This window comes from Cupressus sempervirens, chromosome 2, assembly GCF_028749045.1.
Source record: "Cupressus sempervirens isolate cs-2001-9-10 chromosome 2, ASM2874904v1, whole genome shotgun sequence".
In the NCBI taxonomy this organism is placed as follows: domain Eukaryota; kingdom Viridiplantae; phylum Streptophyta; class Pinopsida; order Cupressales; family Cupressaceae; genus Cupressus; species Cupressus sempervirens.
Genome location: NC_143119.1, coordinates 765093170 through 765115166, shown reverse-complemented (window position 1 = coordinate 765115166; position 21997 = coordinate 765093170). Strand labels below are relative to the sequence as shown.

The following is a 21997-nucleotide window of genomic DNA, read 5'->3' as shown; positions in this document are numbered from 1 at the left end:
TTATTCAAGTGTGCACCAAATACCTTCCAAGCCTTCATTTGGAGGTGCAATATCTACCTTTTGCTTGATACAGCTAAAAGCAGGGTTTTCTCAATAATTAAGAATAATCTAGCAAGTTTTATAAGCCTGACAAAATTAAAGAACCCAAATGTCTAGGCATTTCAGTAAAACTGTGATGAAACTCTTCAATATGAGATTTCAATATACCACTAGCAAGATAGTTTGAAGCTGAAGTTTTTATCTGTATAAGATCTTATTTGCAAAGAATATATCATGGTTTCCCCTTTCTCAAGAAAGAATCTACCTTTTGTTCTTCCATATATGCAAACTCCTCAGCCATACCAGCAGAAGCCAGTTGATAGAAAACCAGGATGTAGAGATTCAAATGCAATCATTCTAAAGTACAGAAATGCAAAGCAACTGTGCTAGCTTCTGGTAGAAAACAATGTAATCCCACATAAAAATTATGAATATAGTCAAAAGGCATCTCAAAGTTCCTTCTCTTAAAATATGCTGGAAAGGAAGAAAACTAATGAGTACCAATAGGTTTAATAGCATTACACATTCTATTAAGTGCAGTTTTGATGCGTTCTTTCAAGTTTTCATTTTCACAGTCAACAGTATTGTTTGCATGGTCTACCGTGGCCACAATCCCATCCACAGAGACAATCAGTTTTCCTTCCTCTTCCTTAACATCTCCAAACAAAGAAGAAAACAATGATTGAAATATTTTATTAAAATCCTTCTCTACCTTGCCTTCCTTTGCATCTGAATCAGGTGACTTGGCCCTTGAAGACTCTGGATTGAAATTCATCATCATTACAATAATGGAGTCTGACACCATATCACTTATGGGGTCAGACACCCATTGTAACACGACATAATCTGTTCCTTCTTGCTTCACTGTAACTTTGCCATGGACTTTAAGAGTGGGAACTTCATCATTTGAAATTTCTACACCCTCGTACAATTGTTGGAGACGGCTCTTAAGTACAGAGAAAGCTCCCTTATATGGGATTGATAGTCGCTGTGTAACAGTTCCTGTTGAAAGCTGGGTGAATACATGAAGATCTTCAGGAGCTACTATCTGGTACGTGAAACCTTTTCTCACCAGTAAACCACTCACTTGATTGCCTTCTTCAGGTGTCTTTTCTGCTAACCTACCTATTGCCTTTGCCGTCTTCTCAGCATTAAAATGCATCTCTACTGTTTGACAGTTCTTTGGTGACAAAACCCTCATATTTTGGTCTGCAAACTGAGAAAGTAGCTTCTGTTTAAGGCGTCCCATTTCATTTGCCTCTCCATGCACAAGAATTATGTTAGGTGGACGTAGCTCATTTAAAAATGCACTTGTTTGGCTGAAATCAGCATGCGCAGAAAACGAAATATAGTGGACCTGCATATTCAATGGAGCTTGCAAACCATTCATCAATGTCACCTCCTTTGGTTCATTCATTATAGTCTTTGCCAGTGTACCCTCAACTACATACCCAGGAATCACACATGCATTCTTCCTATCATGACACCAAATATCAAAGAGCTGCCTTGACAAACCACTCTGCAAGCCACCTGGACTAGCCATGACTACTGAAGGCCCATCATCCTCAAAGTTCTCAATGCTTTTCAGAGGTAAGATGTGTTTGAAATCAAATGGATTTGAACCTTCAAATTGAGCACGTATTCTGTCATTCATTGCGTTGATGTATGTTTGATAAACAGCCATACACCTTTTTGCAAGAGGAGAAGCATAATAAATGGGAATATTATGGAGCTCTGGATGTGCTGCCCAATATTCGTCAAGAATCAAAAGAAGCTCCTGAGCACGACCCAGTGCAAATGCAGGAATGAGTACCCTTCCACCCTGAGACACAACACTGTGTACAACATCAGTGAATCTTTTCTCTCGGACAGCTCTAGGCTGATGAAGTTGCACACCATACGTCGACTCAATTATGCAAACATCAGGGGAGAACTGTGGAGTTTCAGCAGCACGAAGGTGGCGATCTTCCTCACGCGAGTAATCCCCAGTATATAATACACGCACCCCTGCAATGTCAACCATGAACATTGCTGCACCAAGGACATGCCCAGCTGTGTAACACCAGAATCGGATGCCATTCACCTCCTGAGTCTGGTGGAAATCAATAACCTGAAGTTTGAACATAGAGCTGCTGGTTAATTGGGAAAAGGAAATCTCTGAAGCTTTCTACAATAAAACTTTGCATCACAAGTACCAGAAGTAAGATACTAGCTCAGAAGTGAATGAAGGTCAATAAAATTTGACCTCAATCTTATCCATTGATCGAATAATGTCTTGCTCATCAAATAACATATCCTCCACTGAAACCTTGCTTACTTTCACATAATCAGAAAGTAGAAGTTTGTAAATAGCCTTGGTTGCATGTGTCATGAATACCCGTCCATTGAAAGTTGTCTGCAAATCACTGATTGATTAATACTCGGGTGACTCAAAATTAGATAGAAGCAGACCAAAGAATAACTAAGTGTAGGGATATAAATGAGCCTCACCTTCTCCAAAAAGTAAGGAAGAGATGCTGCATGATCCAGATGGAAACTGCAAGAAAGTATATTAGATCAATCCAAACAAAAGAGCATTCTATCAAATACTAAGCATTCCTTGCTAGTAAAGAATGGAAATGACACAGTGCAACATATTTCTCTAATTGTGAAAGCAATATTTCATAAATAAAGCATTGTACATTTCATGCAACTGCAGATTAAATTACAAAAGAAAAGTTAGCCATTTAGCATAGAGTTCCAAGATGAAAGAAAGTAATCAGATACATCAAATAACATGTCATTTTGGAGCCAATTCCAAAGTATGCAGATGCTTTCCATGTCTATTATTAGGCTACTAGGTCATGAATATTTTGTTTGAGGAATGAACTCCAAATTTAAAAAATAACACTTTGCCACAATTTAAGGATTTCGGGCAAAATGACAATGCCAAACTTAACAAAAAAACCAATTATCTCAATTGGTCACGATAATTCACCTAGGATCTCTTGAAATTTGAGCTTGTATGTACTCAATAAATTGGTGTCTCAAGCCCCTGCAACTGACACTTACTCTAAGATCAAACTTTAAAAATTCTATACAAACAGGACAGGCTTACTCTAAGATCAAACTTTAAAAAATCTATAAAAACAGCACAGGCTTACTGCAAGGAGGCAGACAAATAACTGCATCAAGTTCGCGGAATTTTATCAAGGTTTTTACACTCACATTGATCTCTAAACACATTATACTATTCCTCACTTTTTATCTCTATCAGATAATTCAATATTTTGCATTTTATTGACAAATACATATAATTTTTTCAAGAATGAGGCTAGAATTCCGAAATTCCATATTAAAATACAACAATTTCAAACAACTAAAGAGCTATGATATTTGCCTTCAATAAGGAAAATATGAAACCACCAAACATACTTCACAATCACATAATTTTTATGCAAGTGGACTACACCTCACCTATGTGATTATGAGATATTATATTACAACATAAGCATTCAGCCAAGCATGGCAATCTTATGAAAAAGAAGCTGGTAAGTAATCAACGACCTAACCTCAAAGATAGAAGCAAAAGAGTAATGGCTTTTATGCTATAATCATAATACTTTCTGTCTAGAGATGTGGAATTGGCTGATACTGGGCACTAGAAAAAACCTTCCTTGAGGAAAATCAATTATTTATATATGTTATGAAACAGGTATGGAAAATTAACACAATAAATTTCTTACGGCTTCTATAATATCCCAAATAGAATATTTTCTAATATTCTAATTTCCGCCCAAATTTTGATTTTTTTGATTTATTATTTTCAAACTGACTTATAATGATCAATATATAATATAAAAACACATCAAACTATGCCAAAAGGATTACCCAATATCAAAGATGAAATACAGCATGATATGTACAATGTATGAAGTTATGAACAACAATGCACACCACAAGAGTGAAGTTCGGGAGATAAAGCTGCTGTCATAAATCAGAATGTATAAGTCTGAAAGTGCACCCAAAGATGTGCATTTTATACGTCAATCATGCCGAGAAATGCTGCAGTCCCCAATCAGATATGTTTTATACATACCAAATCATGGCATATTGAACAGCATATGATGAACCCGTCCTCCTAGGAGTGGCACCAAGTTTAGGGCATGAAACCCTAATGGAAAGTGAACACAAACCACCAAAAATGCTACTGCAAATCTGGTGCTCAGATATGCTCCAAAGACTCTTACAAATTAGGATTTAACAAACCTTAGCAATGGAAAAACCCCTAGGCGACCTGGATTAAATTTGCATCCAAACCTTCAAACCCAAATTGAAACAACACAAATCCTTTAATTTGATTTTACAAAGCCTACCCATTCAAGTGCTCATATGAACTCTGCAAAATTGATTTTAAAGCCAGCACCAAAATAGTGCCAAAAATCTGGATAAAATTTTTGGCGCTTCCAAAATCAGGTTTGACACAAATCTTCCCAATTTTAGGAATTAAAACACTTGTTTCAGACCTGCAACAAAAAGCCTCTTGAGCACTTGCTCAAACTTGATAAAACGTCAATAATTACTTCTTAATTGATCACCAATTTCATCTCCGAACGAGACTTCACAAATTTTCTCAATGGTGTCCACTGCCTTGCAAACGCTCTACTGGAGGAATTTTTTGTCCACACCTTCAACTCCAAGGGTCATTTGTCGTCAGAAGTTCACTCTGTCAAGATTGATCAGATTTAGAATGTAGGAATTTTTAATTTTATTTCAAACTGTATGTTGATCTCAATTTGACAATAATGCAAACTAGACTAAGACTTGATGTGATTTATACTTGATTAATAATGATCCTAATGTTGGTATCAATACAATGTTTGCAGAACTATGATGAAGGAACAAATTGATCTTGAGTAAGTATGATAGTTTTCTGCCAACTTGAGAAGGTATAAATTCTATTGCCATTGTATCTTGTAATTGCACTTTTATTTTTTTGTGTTCCAAGATTTAAATTTTATTTCAAACTGCATGTTGATCTCAATTTGACAATAGTGCAAACTAGACTAAGATTATTGTGATTTATTCTTGATTTATAATGATCCTAATGTTGGTAACAATATAATGTTCACAGAACTATGATGAAAGAACAAATTGGTCATGAGAGAGTATGATACATTTCTGCCAAGTTGAGAAGGTATAAATTATATTGTTGCTGTATCTTGTAATTGCACTTTCATTCTTTTGTGTGTTCCAAGATTCATAGCCACTCAATATAAATATAACCAAGTGGATATATATCTCCCATAGAGACATGTCTCTACGCGAGGCAAGTCTCAACCACAATTGTTATCAATGTGATTTGTAATAAGCAAAGTCAATAATTTGTATTGACCATTGTGGAAGATAAAGTTGATACTTGCTATCGACGGTAATGTAAGTTATAGTAACTTAATAAGAATGCACAGGTCAAGAATCTTTATTGATTACGTATAATCAATATACAATAATGATATACACAATTAAGATAAGTCTTTAGAATGGATATCACCTAGAATAATACAACATACATTCAACTGAATAGAAATCAACAAAGCATTTAATACAATTATCATACGTACCAAGATATGAGAGAGAAACCAGTGTTATTTTTTTTATTACCAAAAAGAAACAAGTACATCATTCACATTCAAAAGTTCTTAAATAGAGGTCGGTTGGTTAGGAAGACCAACCAACACATCCCCTTGCTAACAACTACCCGGACCCAAACTATCTATCTTCAATTACAACATTTTATTAGTAGGCCCTACATCTATTAGCCCCACCCCACAAAAAAAGAAGTCGTCTTCCAGACAACTGCCCAGCAAAAACCAAAAGGAACTATACTTCAAGAAGTAGGGTGGGAAGATGTCCTTAGACTGGAGGCCCGTTCGAGGATATGTCATAACTCTTGCTTTGTAGGCATGTGCTTAGCTCAAACTCCTTGAAGCAGGTGCAAGGCATCCATTCTATCCTTTTCTGTGGCTACCAATTTGGTTTTCAGGGCTGCTTTCTCAACCTGTCATTCCGCTTCCTTTCTACTCAACTCCTTTTCTTCTTCCAATCTTCTTGTCAAGTTCCTTTCCTACTGCAGTGCCAGGAAGGTGCCTCAAAATGCTTCCTCCATCCAAGTCAGTGACTGTATGAGAAGTGGTTGGTCAAGTGTAGTGGGTATCGTATGTCTAGTCTGTCATCTTACTGCTGCCTGGTCATGCCTAACTCCACTCTACATAAGTAAACTAAAGTCTATATAGCAGGCGGTCTACATAAATGCCACTAGTGACTCTGCAGTTCTAACAATAGCTTCTAAGTTCTGCTCCTGTTTTATGATCTCCTTAGTGGCCCACTCTATGGCCTGTAACTCTTTAAGGAAGTTTTCAGCTTTATCCTCAAATGAAAGTGGTGTCATTCCTACTTTTGTTAGTTCCAAGGGCTCTTCTTGAGTTTCCACACTATCCTCTATCTCCATTTCCAAGGGAGTTGGTGAAGGGGGAGCTATCATTTCAAATTTTCCCAACAAATTATCTGTCTTTTCCAATAGCGTGTCCTCATCTTGTGCTATCGGCATACCAGAAATTGTTCCCTCCATGAACTTCTCATCATGTACTTCCATCTTGACAGTAGATTGAACCACTAAGGCAATTGATTGAGCCACCTCGATGGCTTCTGGTGTTGCCAATCTAACACTATGTACAGCCTTCCTATGGCACCAAAGATCTATCATTTTAGTGTGAGACAACTGACTAGGAGCAACAAGGTTCACTGGAATGGAAATGCATTTCGCACCCCACTGAGGAAGTAGATGCCCACTTGTTTGCACCCCCTCTTCTTGGTCCTTACAGACTCCTTTTTGCAGCCTCCATATGCTTGTCCGTACCAACACCCACCGTATAAGCTTCCTCTATACCACAACTCTCTGTAACAACACCTTCCATACAATTCTTCTTTGTACCAATATCCTTCGTACCAGGCATCTCATGGATTTATTCCTTCTCAGAAATAATTCATGGCAATGTACCTCTATCTCTTGGCAAAAATGTGGCCTCACCGAGTGTACCCTTAAGATGACTTAGACAAAATTTATCTTTGTCAGATTCATCTAAAGAAGATGTTCTTGTACTTGTGTATTCTTCTTCCGAACTCCCATCTTCTCTATCTATGGTTTGTGTTTGAACAGAAGTGTCAAGTACTACCACTTGCCTTAGTTTCTTTTTCCTAGGCTCTCCACCTCCAAGCCCCATTCCAAAGGTATCTAGGTGAAACCAATATGCCATGGTCAGTTTATAAGGTTCTACCTTGCTTGCTCGTACTAATGTCCTCCTATGCTTTGGAGCTACCTGTGTTCACACTGCTTCGAGGAACAATGCTATGGCATGATGTGGCATGTAGAATACTTTATGTTTTAATTGCGAAAGTTCCCTTAATATTTCTAACAAAACTTGAGCCCAATTGTAAACCTTTCCCATATCCAATCTATGGATAACATCCAGATGGCAATGCCAGGTGTGTGGCTTCCACCAGTTAGTTTTATCTTCACCAGGTCTCCAATGTACCTCCATTCATCATTGACTATGAATATTTTCTTCAGTCCCTGACTACCATTCTTACCGAGAATGTTGTCCCATTCCTCTATTGTAAGATCATTCTTGCACATTAGGCCTAGCTTTATTTTGTACATGATATCCGCCTATAAAAGTTGTCCTTCGTACTCCAACTTTATTTTGTACTCCAATTGTGCCTACACATGATGTCTTTTGTACCGCAATGTTGGGTACTCAAACTCCACGCGTGCCACAATTCTTTCCACTTGGGTGCTCCTCCTTCCTCTTACATATAAAGAGGCATATTTAGGGTTGCATTTGCTTTTTAATTTTATTATTCCCTCTTTAGTCCTCCCTTCCTTTATTTTTATTATGTTTTCCTTTATTTCCTCTACCTAACTTCCTTCTTTTATATCTATGGAGTAAATAGAAAAATCCTCATTTGTGTCTTTATAAGGTTTCAATTTAGATCCATTGACTAGGTCTTTAAGAGGGTTATTATCTAAGGTTGACAACTTTATAGCTCCATTTTCCCTTACTTCTATCATCCTATATCGTACCAACCATCTTACTTTGAACTTACTCGATTTTATTTCACGTTTGCCATTATACTTGAGTATCAACTGCCCCTATTTAAAATTCATTTCTTCAAACGTTTATCATGCCAAAATTTTCATCTCCCTTTTGGCACTTCAGTAGCCCATTGGGCCATAGTCCTCCTTTCATCCAATCTTATCAAGGAATTTAGTCATTCTCTTTTAACTCTCCATTTCCCATAGCTTGTGTTTAAATGCTATCCTTAAACTGGGTACTGCATATTCCACTGGCATTACAACCTTCTGCTCATAAATTAAGTGAAAAGGGGTCTACCCAGTGGTGGCCTTGTAAGTAGTCCTATAAGCCCATAAGACTAGTGAAAGTCTTTCCTCCCAATCTCCTTTTTCCACTTCACAAGTCTTACACAAAATACTAACCAAAACTTTGTGGCCTCCACTTGATCGTTGGCCTTCGGGCAATACAAACTAGAAAAGGAATCGAAAATTTTGTACTCACTTGTCATCGTCCGAATTGCCTGGTTTACAAAGTGCACTCCTCTGTCAATTGTTAAGTGCAAGGGTATGTCAAACCAAATCACAATCTGTTGATAGAGGAATTTGGTCGTACTTATGCTTGTATTGTATAGAAGTGCCCTTGCCTCCACCCATTTTGTAAGATACTCTACTGCAACCACTACATATCTACATCGAGGAGTGTTGCTAGTAGGCAAAGGGCCCACAAAGTCCAAATCCTAGCGCTCAAAAAGCTCCTATGGTTGTGAGGGAAAGAGAGGCATGAAGTCTCTTTTGGCAGGTTTCCCTGCCCTCTAGCATGTATCACAATTAAGGACCCATTCTTGGGCATCTACATGAAGTGTAGGTCACCAGAGTCTTGCCAAGAGTACCTTCCAAGTTGTAGCATCCGGTTCATATGCCCTCCTACCAAGCCTTCATGCGATTACCTCAAAACCCCAAGGATCTCTTCCTCCATTACACATCTCCTTAACACCTCATCCGGCGCCATCTTATAAAATAACTTGTTAATAAGCTAAAATGTCTTGCTTCTCCTTTCAACCGTTAGCGTTTCTCTCAAAAAGGTGGTAGTTGAACTGGCCAATACCTTCGTACCATTGTAGGAGTACTGAAATTTGAAATAAGTAGGCATCTAGGAAGTCTTCATTAACTCCACTTCTAACAAGTTCCCTTGACTTTATTCTAGACAACCAGTCTGCAATCACATGACTTTTCCCTGGCCGGACTATAATTTTGAAAGTAAATTCTTGAAGGATTAACCACCCACTTACTCTTCCTTGTATAATAGGCTTGTTAACCAGATACATGAGCACTTGACAATCCACAAAAAATGTAAAACGAGAGGCTAGTAAGTAATGTCTAAATTTTTGAACTACATAGACCATACCTAGTGCTTCTCTTTCTGTGGTACTGTATCATTCAACTTTTGAAAGTAGCCTACTAACAAAGTACACTAGGTGGTACAATCCCTCCATTCTAGTTTCTGCCAAAGTATCGTCCATTGCATAGTTAGAAGCATCCACATGGACATGAAATTCCTTGTTCTTGTCAATATATATGAAGACTGGAGCTCCTACCAGTGTTTTCTTCAATTCTTGAAAGGCCTCCTCTTGGCCCTTTTCCCATGCAAATTTCTCTACTTTTTTGGTTAGTTTCTCTAATGGTAGGGATGCCTCTGTGAATCCTGTTATAAACCTCCTGTAGTATCCAACATGTCCTAAAACTGATTTGACACCATTTATGTCCATAGGAGCTTCCATATTAATGACTCTAATTTTGTCAGGATTTGTTTACAACCCTTCTTTGCATATTGTATTCATGAAGTGCCATGTCCCCTTTTTAGTGACATGTTATTTTTCAGTGAATTTGCCTATCATGGACTCTCATAGGCAGATGATTTTGGTGAGAGAGGCATTCTGATGATTATTTGGGGATTCGATGGTCTTATTTGCTCTTGGAGAGATGGGGTTTATCATATTTTTATTTTATGTGTTATGTGGGGCCAAAATACTATAATTTTGAGTTGAGTTGCACACTTATTTTCTAAAGTTACTTTATATAGAAGTGCATTACAAAGGGATTTCATAAGAATATTTTATGGATACTTCTACAAGTTCTTAGTGGCTTCTTAGAAAAGTGAATAAATAGAGTGTTTGGCCTCTCATTTGGACATCCCAAGACTTGAGTTTACACTACTATTCTCTTTGAGCATTTGTGGCGCCATCTTGGTCTGCAGATTGTCATTTGATCATTAGGAATGAAGTCTCCTAAGGATTTGCATAACTGAGGAGGTGAAATATCCTTTGAAGGGTTGCACTTTGGAAGTGGTATTCAGCTATTTCAAGTTGGGCTTATTTGGTATTTAGACATTTCCAGCAGGGTTCGATTTTCAGCCTAGACATACATTTTTGCTCATATCTCACTGTTGGCTGAGAGTTTGATTTTTATTTTCTAAGATAATTTTCCTTGGAGCCTAGCGATTATTTCTATACCATTTTCGGCACCTTTCAGCCCAATATCTATTTTTGCCAAGTGTCATACCAGGCCGTACATGTACGGATGTACCTACAGGTCGTACAATTAGCAACTCTGAGGGCAGGTTGGAGTTGCATTTTCATCATTTCGTCTTCAGCATTCAATCTCCAGCATCTGCTCAATCCAGGTTCTTTCATTTCAGTTTGTAGTTGCACAAAATTCTCAGTTGCATTCAGCCAGTAAGGGTTTGTTTGTAATGTGCCATGTTGGATGCTTTGAGTTAAAAATCGCATATCATATGTAAAGGCATTTGGTTATCATTGAATGAATATATTGGCACTATTTTACATCAGTTATTTGAGTAGATTTGTTACACAACAATTTCCTTTATTCAGCATTTTACTTTCAGCAGTGTATTTAGTTTGCATGTCAAGTGCTTGACAAAATTTTACAATTCAGTATTAATGGTTATTAGTGGCCTATTGGCAAGGGCCATTACAATGGTATCAAAGCGGTGTTCTTGCCATCCTGTTGGGTAAAGAATCTTTATGCATCCTTCAGCTTTTGGGTATCACAAGTATTATACACGCAGGAGAGCAGCACCTAAGGGTGAACAGGAATTTGGAGATATACTTAATATGGGTGAAAGACAGTCACAGAGTCCACCTAGAGTCCCCAGGACTGATGATGATGAGGTTAGAAACTTCTTCCGGGCTATGCTACTAGACAGCAAGAGATAGTGCAGTCTATACGTGCATTGACTACTATGATGGAGAGAGTTGCTTAGCTGAGGAATCAGGAACAGGGTAGGGGGGCACCAGAACAGGATAAAAGGAGTGTAGCAAGTTCACAGGGTGCTCCTAGGCACAGGTCATGGACTGCAAACAGGACTACACGTCCTACATTCCTTAGAGAGGCGACCCAAGAGGTAGTAGAGGATGATATGCTAGAGGACTTTCAGGATGATCTTCAAGCTGCAGATGCAGAATGGCAAGCACTACCTCTACATGTTCGTGAGTTGCTGAATTTTGATCGCTACCTGAGTCAAAGAAGAGAGCACATGAGGAGTAGCAGGCAAAACCGCCGGCCTAGAGGAGGTCAGGACAGTGAGTTGTAATGAGTTGCTAGCAAGCTCACCTTACCATCTTTCGAAGGCAGTGGACAGATGACAGCACAAGCCTGGATCCATAAGTTAGATACATTCCTAGCATTGAGGCCTATGTCAGAGACGGATGCTATCAGGTATGCCACTTTGCATTTAGAGAGCGTAGCACATGATTGGTGGTCACATGGTATGGTTACAGCATAATCAGGTAACATCCTATCAGGATTTTGTGGATAGATTGGTAGAGCGCTTTGATAAGAAAGACCCGAAGGTCTTCGTCTATGATCTTGCACAATTGAGACAAACAGACAATTTGGACGTCTACATCAGTGAGTTTCAGAGATTATCAATGATGGTGCAGGATGTGTCCAAGAGGAGATTGGTTATAATATTCACAGAGGGGTTGTCTGAACCTCTAAAGGGGTGGATCAAGGCATTCGATCCCCCTTCATTGCAGGAGGCTATGAAGAAGGCATGGAGCATGGAGCTCACAACACCCTGCAATAGGTTCACCTCCAAGAGCACTTCTTCATTCAAGGACAATAAGAAGTTTGATAAAAACAAAGGCAAAAAAGGTGACACCAAGGGTAAGTCTACTACACCTTTAGATTGGAGACACTGAATGACTTGCGCAAGAAAAAGCTATGTTTCTTCTACAAGGGTCCTTACGACAAAGATCATGATTGTCCTATGAGGCCTAAGGGGAAGGCCAACAAGGTTATGTGGGCTTACTACGAGGGTTCAAATTTTGATAATTCTGGACATGAGGTTGATCATAGTGATGCAGAGCCCGAGGCAGAAGCAGAAGCTCCAGAGACTAAGGAGGAGCTTGAGTTGCACTTACAAGAGCCACGCTTGTCTAGCATTCAGCAGGAAGGATCTTTTAGACTGCGTGGTGTTCTAGCAAGGCAGAGAGTTATTACTTTGGTTGTTACAGGTGTTACGTACAATTTCATTGATGCACGTTTTGTTGAACATCGTGGAATTATGACTAAGGAGTTTGAGGGACTATGAGTACAGGTTGCTGATGGTTACACTCTTAAGTGTAACAGGATGGTTAGAAATTTGCCCTTACGCCTGAACAACTATGAGTTCAAAGTGGACTACCATGTTGTCAACATGGGTGATCTGGATATTGTTCTTGGGATGGAGTGGTTGCACTCATTGAAAGAGGTCACCTTCAGATTGAAGGACATGGAGATTAAGTTTGAAGTGGATGGGAAGCAACACATTTTGAGAGCCATCAAGAATGGAGACATCAGGATTATTTCCTTCAGACGACTGGAGAGGTTAGCCAGACATGATGACATTGAGTGGGCAGCCATATGTACTCTCATGCCTAGACTGCATGGTGTTCTAACAGAGCAGAGACTTATTACTTTGGTTGTTACAGGTGTTACGTACAATTTCATTGATGCACGTTTTGTTGAACATCGTGGAATTATGACTAAGGAGTTTGAGGGACTATGAGTACAAGTTGCTGATGGTTACACTCTTAAGTGTAACAGGATGGTTAGAAATTTGCCCTTACGCCTGAACAACTATGAGTTCAAGGCGGACTACCATGTTGTCAACATGGGTGATCTAGATATTGTTCTTGGGATGGAGTGGTTGCACTCATTGAAAGAGGTCACCTTCAAATTGAAGGACATGGAGATTAAGTTTGAAGTGGATAGGAAGCAACACATTTTGAGAGCCATCAAGAATGGAGACATCAGGATTATTTCCTTCAGACGGCTAGAGAGGTTAGCCAGACATGATGACATTGAGTGGGCAGCCATATGTACTCTCATGCCTACACAGGAGGGACAGCATAAGACAGAGTATCATCTAGACATACAAAGGTTGAGAGTGAAGTATGACAGAGTCTTTAGTGACATCCCACCTGGCAGACCACCAGACAGAGGTATTGAGCACATCATTGAGTTGGAGGAGGGTGCTAAACCCATGATGATTACACCATACAGGCATCCTAAGAGGGTCAAGGATGAGATCAAGAAAACCATCAAGGAGCTTCTTCCGATGGGTCACATTAGGCCTAGCAAGTCTCCTTTTGCTTCTTTGGTTGTGTTAGTGAAGAAAAAGGATGGTACATTAAGGATGTGCATTGATTACAGGGGGCTGAACAAAAGGACAATCAAGAACAGGTACCCCATTCCACGGATTGATGAGTTGATTGATGAGCTTCATGGTGCATGTTACTTCACGAAGATTGATTTGAGATCCGGCTACCATCAGATCAGAGTTAGGGAGCAGGATATTGAGAAGACTGCCTTCAGATGTCATTGTGGGCACTTTGAGTTTGTGGTCAAGCCATTTGGACTAACAAATGCGCCAGCGACTTTTCAGAATAGGGTCTTTCGTCACCAGTTGAGGAAGTATGTGTTAGTCTTCTTTGATGATATTTTGATTTATAGTCGAACTTAGCAAGAGCACATGGAGCACTTGGAGATGGTTTTGGGGATCCTACAGTCGAAGCCCTTGTACGCCAAGGCGTTCAAATGTGATTTGGGCATGACAAAGCTATTGTATTTGGGTCACATCATTAGTGCAGAGGGAGTAAGGATGGATCCTGATAAGATCCGTGCCATTGTGGATTGGCCTACTCTAGAGAACTTGACACAGTTGAGAGGGTTTCTTAGGTTGTGTGGTTTCTACTGCAAATTTGTCAATGGGTATTCACGTCATGTAGCTCCCATGACAAATTTGCTGAAGAAGGAAGCCTTTGTTTGGACACCTAAGGCACAAGCTTGCTTTGAGAGATTCAAGGAGATCATGGCTACGTACCCTATGTTAGCATTACCTAACTTCTCGAAGCCATTTGAGCTTCACTGTGATGCATTTGGAGAGGGTATTGGTGTTGTTCTGATGCAGGACAAGCACCCCATTGCATTTGAGAGCAAGAAGCTCTATGGGCCAAAGAGATCATTTAGTATATATGACAAGGAAATGTTGGCTATTATGCATGCATTGGCTAAATTCAGGCAGTATCTGGTGGGTGATAAGTTTTGCATTAAAACTGACCACAATAGTTTGAGACATTTCCTTGGATAGAGAGATCTCAATGACAGGCAGCAAAAATGGGTTAGTAAACTGCAGGCTTATGATTTTGACATCTCCTATGTGAAAGGGACTCAGAATGTGGTAGCAGATGCATTGTCACATAGACCACATCTCAGTGCTATGATTCAGATATCAGAGGATTGGAGGAACTTGATCATCGCTGAGTATGCTAGAGATTCATGGGCATCCGAGATTGTTGATGGAACAGTTGTCGATACCAGGTATACACTTGTGGATGATTTAATTATCTACAAGAACAGGATATTCTGAGTCCTAGAATCGAAGGTGAAGCGTATTGTTATGAGAGCACTTCATGATTCACCCACAGCTGAACATCCTGGATACTTCAAAACGTACAGGCAAGTACAAGAGCGGTTCACATGGAAGGGGATCAAGGTAGATGTGTTGCAGTATGTTAGAGAGTGCGCTGTTTGTCAGCAGAACAAACAAGAGCACACCTTTCCAGCAAGGCTGCTACAGCCACTTCCCATTCCTAACAAGAAGTGGGAGTGTATATCCATGGATTTCATTACGGGCTTGCCTAAGCCCCAAGGGCGAGATTGCATCTATGTGGTGGTAGATAGGTTGACGAAGTATGCACACTTCTTTTCCATCACTACTACTTACACAGAAGTGCAGGTGGCTGAAGTCTTTTTCAGGCAGATTTACAAACTACATGGGATACCTCGGAGCATAATGAGTGACAGGGACAGTAGGTTCTTGAGTCTTTTTTGGTATGAGGTGTTTCGTTTATGTGGCATTGAGCTCACACCTAGCACCGGTTACCACTCACAAACTGATGGCCAGACAGAGATAGTAAATAAGTGGGTGGAGGGATATTTGAGGAACTACATTGTTGGTCAGCAGAAAGCATGGGTTAGATGGTATTATTTGAGTATTGCTATAATACTACCTATCACATGTCTATTCAAATGACTCCTTTCAAAGCACTATATGGCTACAATGCACCGAGCTTAGTTGATTTGCTTATGAGTGATGTTAGAGTTCCTCATGTTGGGGATTTGCTTCAGGTGAGCAAGGACACTGTTGATGCTCTTAGGGATAATATTTGCCAGAGCACAAAATCAACATAAGCAATATGCAAATCAGAAGAGGACAGAGAGGAGTTTTGAGGTTGGTGACATGGTTTACCTCATGCTGCAGCCTTACCGACAGTCTACTCTCAGGAAGAGGGAGTCAGAGAAGCTTAAGCCTAGATACTATAGTCGTTTCAGGATTATCAAGCGGATAGGTGAGATGGCTTATGAGCTTGATTCCAATAAACAGTAGGGTGCACAATGTTTTCCATGTGTCACAGCTCAAGAAGGTGTTGGGTCAACATGTTGTGCCTTCAGCAGTTCTTCCTCCATTGGATGATGAAGGGAAATTGGTTCTTGTTCCTGAGTGCATCATTGACAACAGAGAAAGACAGCTCCATCGGAGGACTATCAGAGAGTACTTGGTGAACTAGAGAAATGTACCCAAGGAGGATGCCACATGGGAGAGAGAAGATATTTTGCAACATCCAGCTTTGAGATTGTTTGAGGGCAAGCAATTTCAGGAGAGGCGGACTGTCATGTCCCCTTTTTAGTGACATGTTATTTTTTAGTGAATTTGCCAATCATGGACTCTCGTAGGCAGATGATTTTGGTCAGAGAGTCATTTTGATGATTATTTGGGGATTGGATGGTCTTATTTGCTCTTAGAGAGATGTGGTTTATCATTGTAAGAATTTGGCTTAGGCCAAAATTCACCCAAGAACTAAAGAACTCAACACAAGCACACAATAGACCAAAATAGACAGAGTATGATCAGAATGACGATATTCATTCAATAATTGGTTGAGAGTACACTAGGAGTGCCTGAATATAAAGGCCTCAGGAGAGCTTCTAAAATGCATAGAAGTCAGCATCATGATATGTCATACAACCAGGCACATGTCCACCAGATATGGGTTATCCTCCATTGAGCATGGGATTAAGTGAGATGATGTGAGGATAAGCCTACAATGGTGTAGCACACAAATCAGTGGTGTAGACAACATGTGCTAAATGAGTGCGGATAACTGTGTTGTCATCATGACAACTCAGTGAATGATGTGAACTCCTATGTTGTAGACACCATGTGCATAATTAGAGTTGCATAACTCAATGAGAGTTCACAAACTCCTAAGTGTCTCACCTAAAATAATAATAAAATAATGCAAAATAATTAAATAATGTATTAACCTAAGTAAACTTAAGTAAGTGTAATAAGTAAATACTTATTTACACCAACAATCATATTTTTATTTTGTGTTCTGCGGGGCCAAAATATTATAATTTTGAGTTGAGTTGCACTTTTTATTTTATAAAATTACTTTTTATATAAAAGTGCATTACAAAAGGATTTCATAAGAATATTTTATGGATACTTCTACAAGTTCTTAGTGGCTTCTTAGAAAAATGAATAAATAGAGTGCTTGGCCTCTCATCTGGACATCCCAAGACGAGTTTACACTACTGTTCTCTTTGAGCATTTGTGGCGCCATCTTGGTCTACAGATTGTCATTTGATCATTAGGAACGGAGTCTCCTAAGGATTTGCATATCCGAGGAGGTGAAATATCCTTTGAACGGTTGCACTTTGGAAGTGGTATTCAGCTACTTCAAGTTGGGCTTATTTGGTAATTAGACATTTCCAGCAAGGTTCGATTTTCAGCCTAGACATACATTTTTGCTCATATCTCACTGTTGGCTGGGAGTTTGATTTTTATTTTCTAAGATAATTTTCCTTGGAGCCTGACAATTATTTCTATACCATTTTCAGCACCTTTTAGCCCAGTATCTATTTTTGCCAAGTGTCATACCAGTCTGTACATGTACGGCTGTACCTGCAGGCCGTACAGTCAATAAATCTGAGGGCAGGTTGGAGTTGCATTTTCATCATTTCGTCTTCAGCATTCAATCTCTAGCATCTGCTCAATCCAAGTTCTTTCATTTCAGTTTGTAGATGCAAGAAATTCTCAGTTGCATTCAGCCAATAAGGGTTTGTTTGTAATGTGCCATGTTGAATGCTTTGAGTTGAAAATCGCGTATCATATGTAAAAGCATTTGGTTATCATTGAATGAATATATTGGCACTATTTTACATCAGTTATTTGAGTAGATTTGTTGCACAACAATTTCCTTTATTCAGCATTTTACTTTCAGCAGTGTATTTAGTTTGCATGTCAAGTGCTTGACAAAATTTCACAGTTCAGTATTAGTAGTTATTAGTGGCCTATTGGCAAGGGCCATTACACAAACCCTACCCTGAGGGACCATGAATCTGTGTTCCTTTGGGTTTAATGCCAGCCTAGCCCTTCGCCATCATTCCATGCATTCTCCTATCACCTTCAACTGGTGTTCTTGTTGTAGATTGACCAATTGTCTAGAAAGGCCTTGAGATTTCCTACTAACATCCCCTTAAAGATGTGAAAAATAATCCTTCGAAACGTGGTCGATGCATTACATAGGCCAAACGGCATTTTTTTGTAAGCATATACCCCATCCTTAACTATGAAGGTGGCTTTCAGTTTATCTTCTTTGGCAATGCTAATTTGGTTGTACCCTAAAAACACGTCCATAGAGGAGTACATCTCTTGTTCGGCCACCTCTTCTAGAATACTATCCATGAAGGAGATGGGAAAGGGGTCTTTTATGGTTACTGCATTCAAGCACCTAAAGTCTACACAGAGCCGAATTTGATTTCCATCCTATTTCAAGAATATAACTATGGACGACACCCACTCAATCTACACTTTGAATATTATGGTTACATCCAGCATCTTCGTGATCTCCTCTTGAACACTAGCCACATTAATCTTAATCATTCGGTAATGTTTCTTGCGTACTGGTCTTTCTCCCAGTACCAAGGGTATTCAATGGACGCACAGTTCTGAAGGCACTCCTTTTAAGTCCTTGTACATCCAAGCCAACATGACCTTATACTGAAGAAATATTTTGAATGTCCTCGCTTTTAGTACAGGATCCTAGTCGTCTCCTATAAAGATCTCCTAGGTTGGTCCTTTTCACATAAATTCAACTTCTCCAACTTAGCCTCCTCATACTCTATTCTTTTATCCTTATGGAATATGTGTGTTGGGGTACCGTCAATTAAGGTTGTACCTTCTATGTGCTCCTTGTAACACCTTGGATACCCCACCTTAGTCTCTTGAAACTACAACATATTACACTCTAGCTGAAACACTTTATAGTCCCCCATTTGCCAGTGAAACAGGCCGTCAAGGGAACTTGTTTCATCTTCTAAACATTCTCCTAGCCTTAGAATGCCTTCTTCATCTGGCTAGATTTCATTGCCATCCTCTCCCTCAACTTCTGAATCAGAAGCAAGCTCCTAACTTACAAACCGATTCCTCAAGCCAATTGTGCATTTCCAACCATCTCCTTCAATGGAAAGGGTAGTTTTCTTCCAGTTGTGATTTGTCTTTGCTGAGATTAACCACCCTCTCCCTAACAAAGCATCATACCCCTTTTTATCCAGGCCAATTACTACAAAATCCAAGAAAATTGTTGAGTTCCAATCATGAACTTTTGTCCCATTAAGGTTCCAATGGGCTTTATCCCATGTTGATCCGATCCTACTAACTAAAAAGTGGGTGGCCAAAGGGTTGGTTTCCCGAGAGCCTTTAGGTTTCTTCAGGAAGGACATTAACACCTGAACCTCCATCTACAATAGTATTGGTCAATTTGCATCCCATAATCTCCATCTCCACCACCATCAATGTCCTTCCCATTCCTATGGTAAATACAGAGTTATTGTATTGACTCATTTTTACTTCGTCCTTCAATGGTTCTTCTTAGTATAGTCTCTGTGTGTTATTGCCACCCTTAATTGCAGCAGGGTCTCTAACAAATTTCCAATCTTTACTAGTACAGTGGTCTCCAGATTTTGCTTCATGATGTTAGTTTCCAAACTGGACTTGGTGGACATTTTTAGGAGTACTTACCTTTCCTTTCTTATGCATTATCTCTTGGATCTTCCTCTTTGCTTCGTCCAACCTCTCTTTTCTCGTACTTACTTCGGATATGTGAATTTTTGAGCTTACATCTAAGTGATAGCTAATACTTCCTCTTCTGGTTCTGCCACCTCCAGCATGTTCACACTATTCTATTTGGGGCAGTTGGCATCCTCATGATTACCATGTCCACAACATTTGCAGAGTATTCCCCCACTTTGTTCTCCACTCTAACACTCATTGGCAAAGTGTCCCCAATGGTTACATCTCCTACATTGTATCATGGGTCATCCTCTAGAGTCGTACTGAATTCAGCTCTTTGTTGTGTTTTTATTACTATTATTGTTGCTACACTTCCTATTGTTTCGCTACCCTCCAGGTGATGCTTCCATGTTTGTGTTGCGTGGGGGAGTAGAGGGAGGTGTAGATGATTCTCCTTGAGTAAAAAATACTTGGACATTGCACACTTTTAAATTGTAGGGTCAATCCTTGATGGATTGCCCAATTACCTAACATATATCGCAAAATGTCTTCCTAGGGCAAGTGTTCTTTGTATGTCCCTAATTTTCACATTTTGTACACCATAGTTCTTTTCCTTCCCTTTTTCTCCTCCCTGCTTCCTGTTATTTCATTCATCATCCTCATCGTGTCTTTCCTCAACACCTGTATGGTTTTAGATACATCCTTACTTTATTCAGAACTCTCGCTTCCACTTCCATGTCTCCTTGCTTTAGAGGCCTTAATTTCACTCTTTTATCCATCGTGTGTGTACAGGCCACAGCAAATAATGATGGTGTGGCAATTTTCATTTTCCTTTTCCTTCGTAGGGACTAGGTTAATCCTTCAATAAACCACCTTTTCTTTAGCCCATTTGTGGGTTTTTTATCCAATTTTCCTAACAACTCCTTCAGTCTCCTACTGTATGCTCTTACAATTTCATTTTCTCCATTCACTTGCCATATAGTTATCCAAGTTTTACAATGCCTTGCAGGGTCTTCCATCTTGTCTCCTATGAACTTCTATGGCCATCCTTTTCCCACTCCCTCTTTTGATTGTTCAATCTTGTCAAGACTATGTTCCCTCCTGTCGAGACTGTGGTCCTTCCTGCCATGAGGGTTTCTTAGGTGCTTGTTCTAGAGACTTTTCTTTCTCCCCTAGTTCCTCCTCTTTGTGACTAGAGCCAAATTGAGGTCCTACATGTTCCCTACATGTTGAGGTCTCAAGATTTGGCCACCCTTCTTTCCTTCCTTGTCCTTCTCAGATAGCCAAATTGGCAATGCCATTTATTGTATTTTCAATTAGATTCTCTTCAAGTTGATTTGGTTCCTGGAATTGATTTACAAGTTCTCTTAAGTGACGACATCTTTCTTCCTATTCCATATTTCGTAGGAGTTGTTGCAAGGCAATTTCTCCCTCAGCTTCTTATCATACTCGCCTTGGGTCCTTGTTTAGAAGTAGAGGCATGAATTATGTTATTGTTTGTTTATCTTCCTTAGATTTTCTCTCTCTTGAAGTTCCTGTGTACTTCTTTCAATGAATTATTGGAGCATTTGTTGCCTTCTCCGTTCTCTTTGTGCTTCGGCTCTTTCTTCCTCCATGCGTACCAAGTTTCTTGCCAACAACCGAGGAATTTGTCCAACAAGGTCATATACTGCTAGTGGTACCAAAAGTTCGTCCCCTACCGTGCTTTCTGGTACTGCTCTCTCTCGAGCTTCCCTTTGCATGTATTGGTTGACAGGGACTTCCCATGCTACCACCAAATCTCATGTCACCTAATCCTCCCCCGTGATTTCCTCCTCTTCTCAATCATTGTTTGTTACTTGTAATCATGGAAGGAATGGTCTACCCGTTACTCCATTCTATCTAATATATGACCTCCAAGATCAAACTTAGGCAACAGTGCCAAAATGTAGAATGGATATCAACCAAAATAATACAACATACATCCAACTAAACAAAAATCAATAAACCATTTAATAAAATTATCATACCTACAACGATATGCAAGGGAAACCAATGTTATTTTATTTATTACCAAAAAGCAACAAGTACATCATTCATACTCCAAAGTTCTTAAATAGAAGTCAGATAGTTAAGAAGACCAACCAATACATCCCCTCACTAACAATTACCCAAACCCAAATCATCTATCTTCAATTACAACATTTTATTATTAAGCCCTACAAAGT

The 21997-nt window shown here is 39.4% G+C and overlaps 1 protein-coding gene across 2 annotated transcripts in view; it reads right to left on the bottom strand.

The window, feature by feature from the left end:
* Positions 1-430: 430 nt before the first annotated feature.
* The window catches only part of LOC149575694 (cleavage and polyadenylation specificity factor subunit 3-I-like), an 82463-nt gene continuing 60896 nt past the window's right edge, over positions 431-21997 (bottom strand). For both annotated transcript variants that reach the window (XM_089815457.1, XM_089815458.1), the window contains exons 4-6: positions 2530-2575; positions 2285-2434; positions 431-2149 (exon numbers count right to left, since the gene is read on the bottom strand). In XM_089815457.1, coding sequence (XP_089671583.1) covers positions 530-2149; positions 2285-2434; positions 2530-2575 — 1816 coding nt within the window. In that variant the 3' untranslated portion in view covers positions 431-529. The remainder of the gene's footprint in view (positions 2150-2284; positions 2435-2529; positions 2576-21997) is intronic.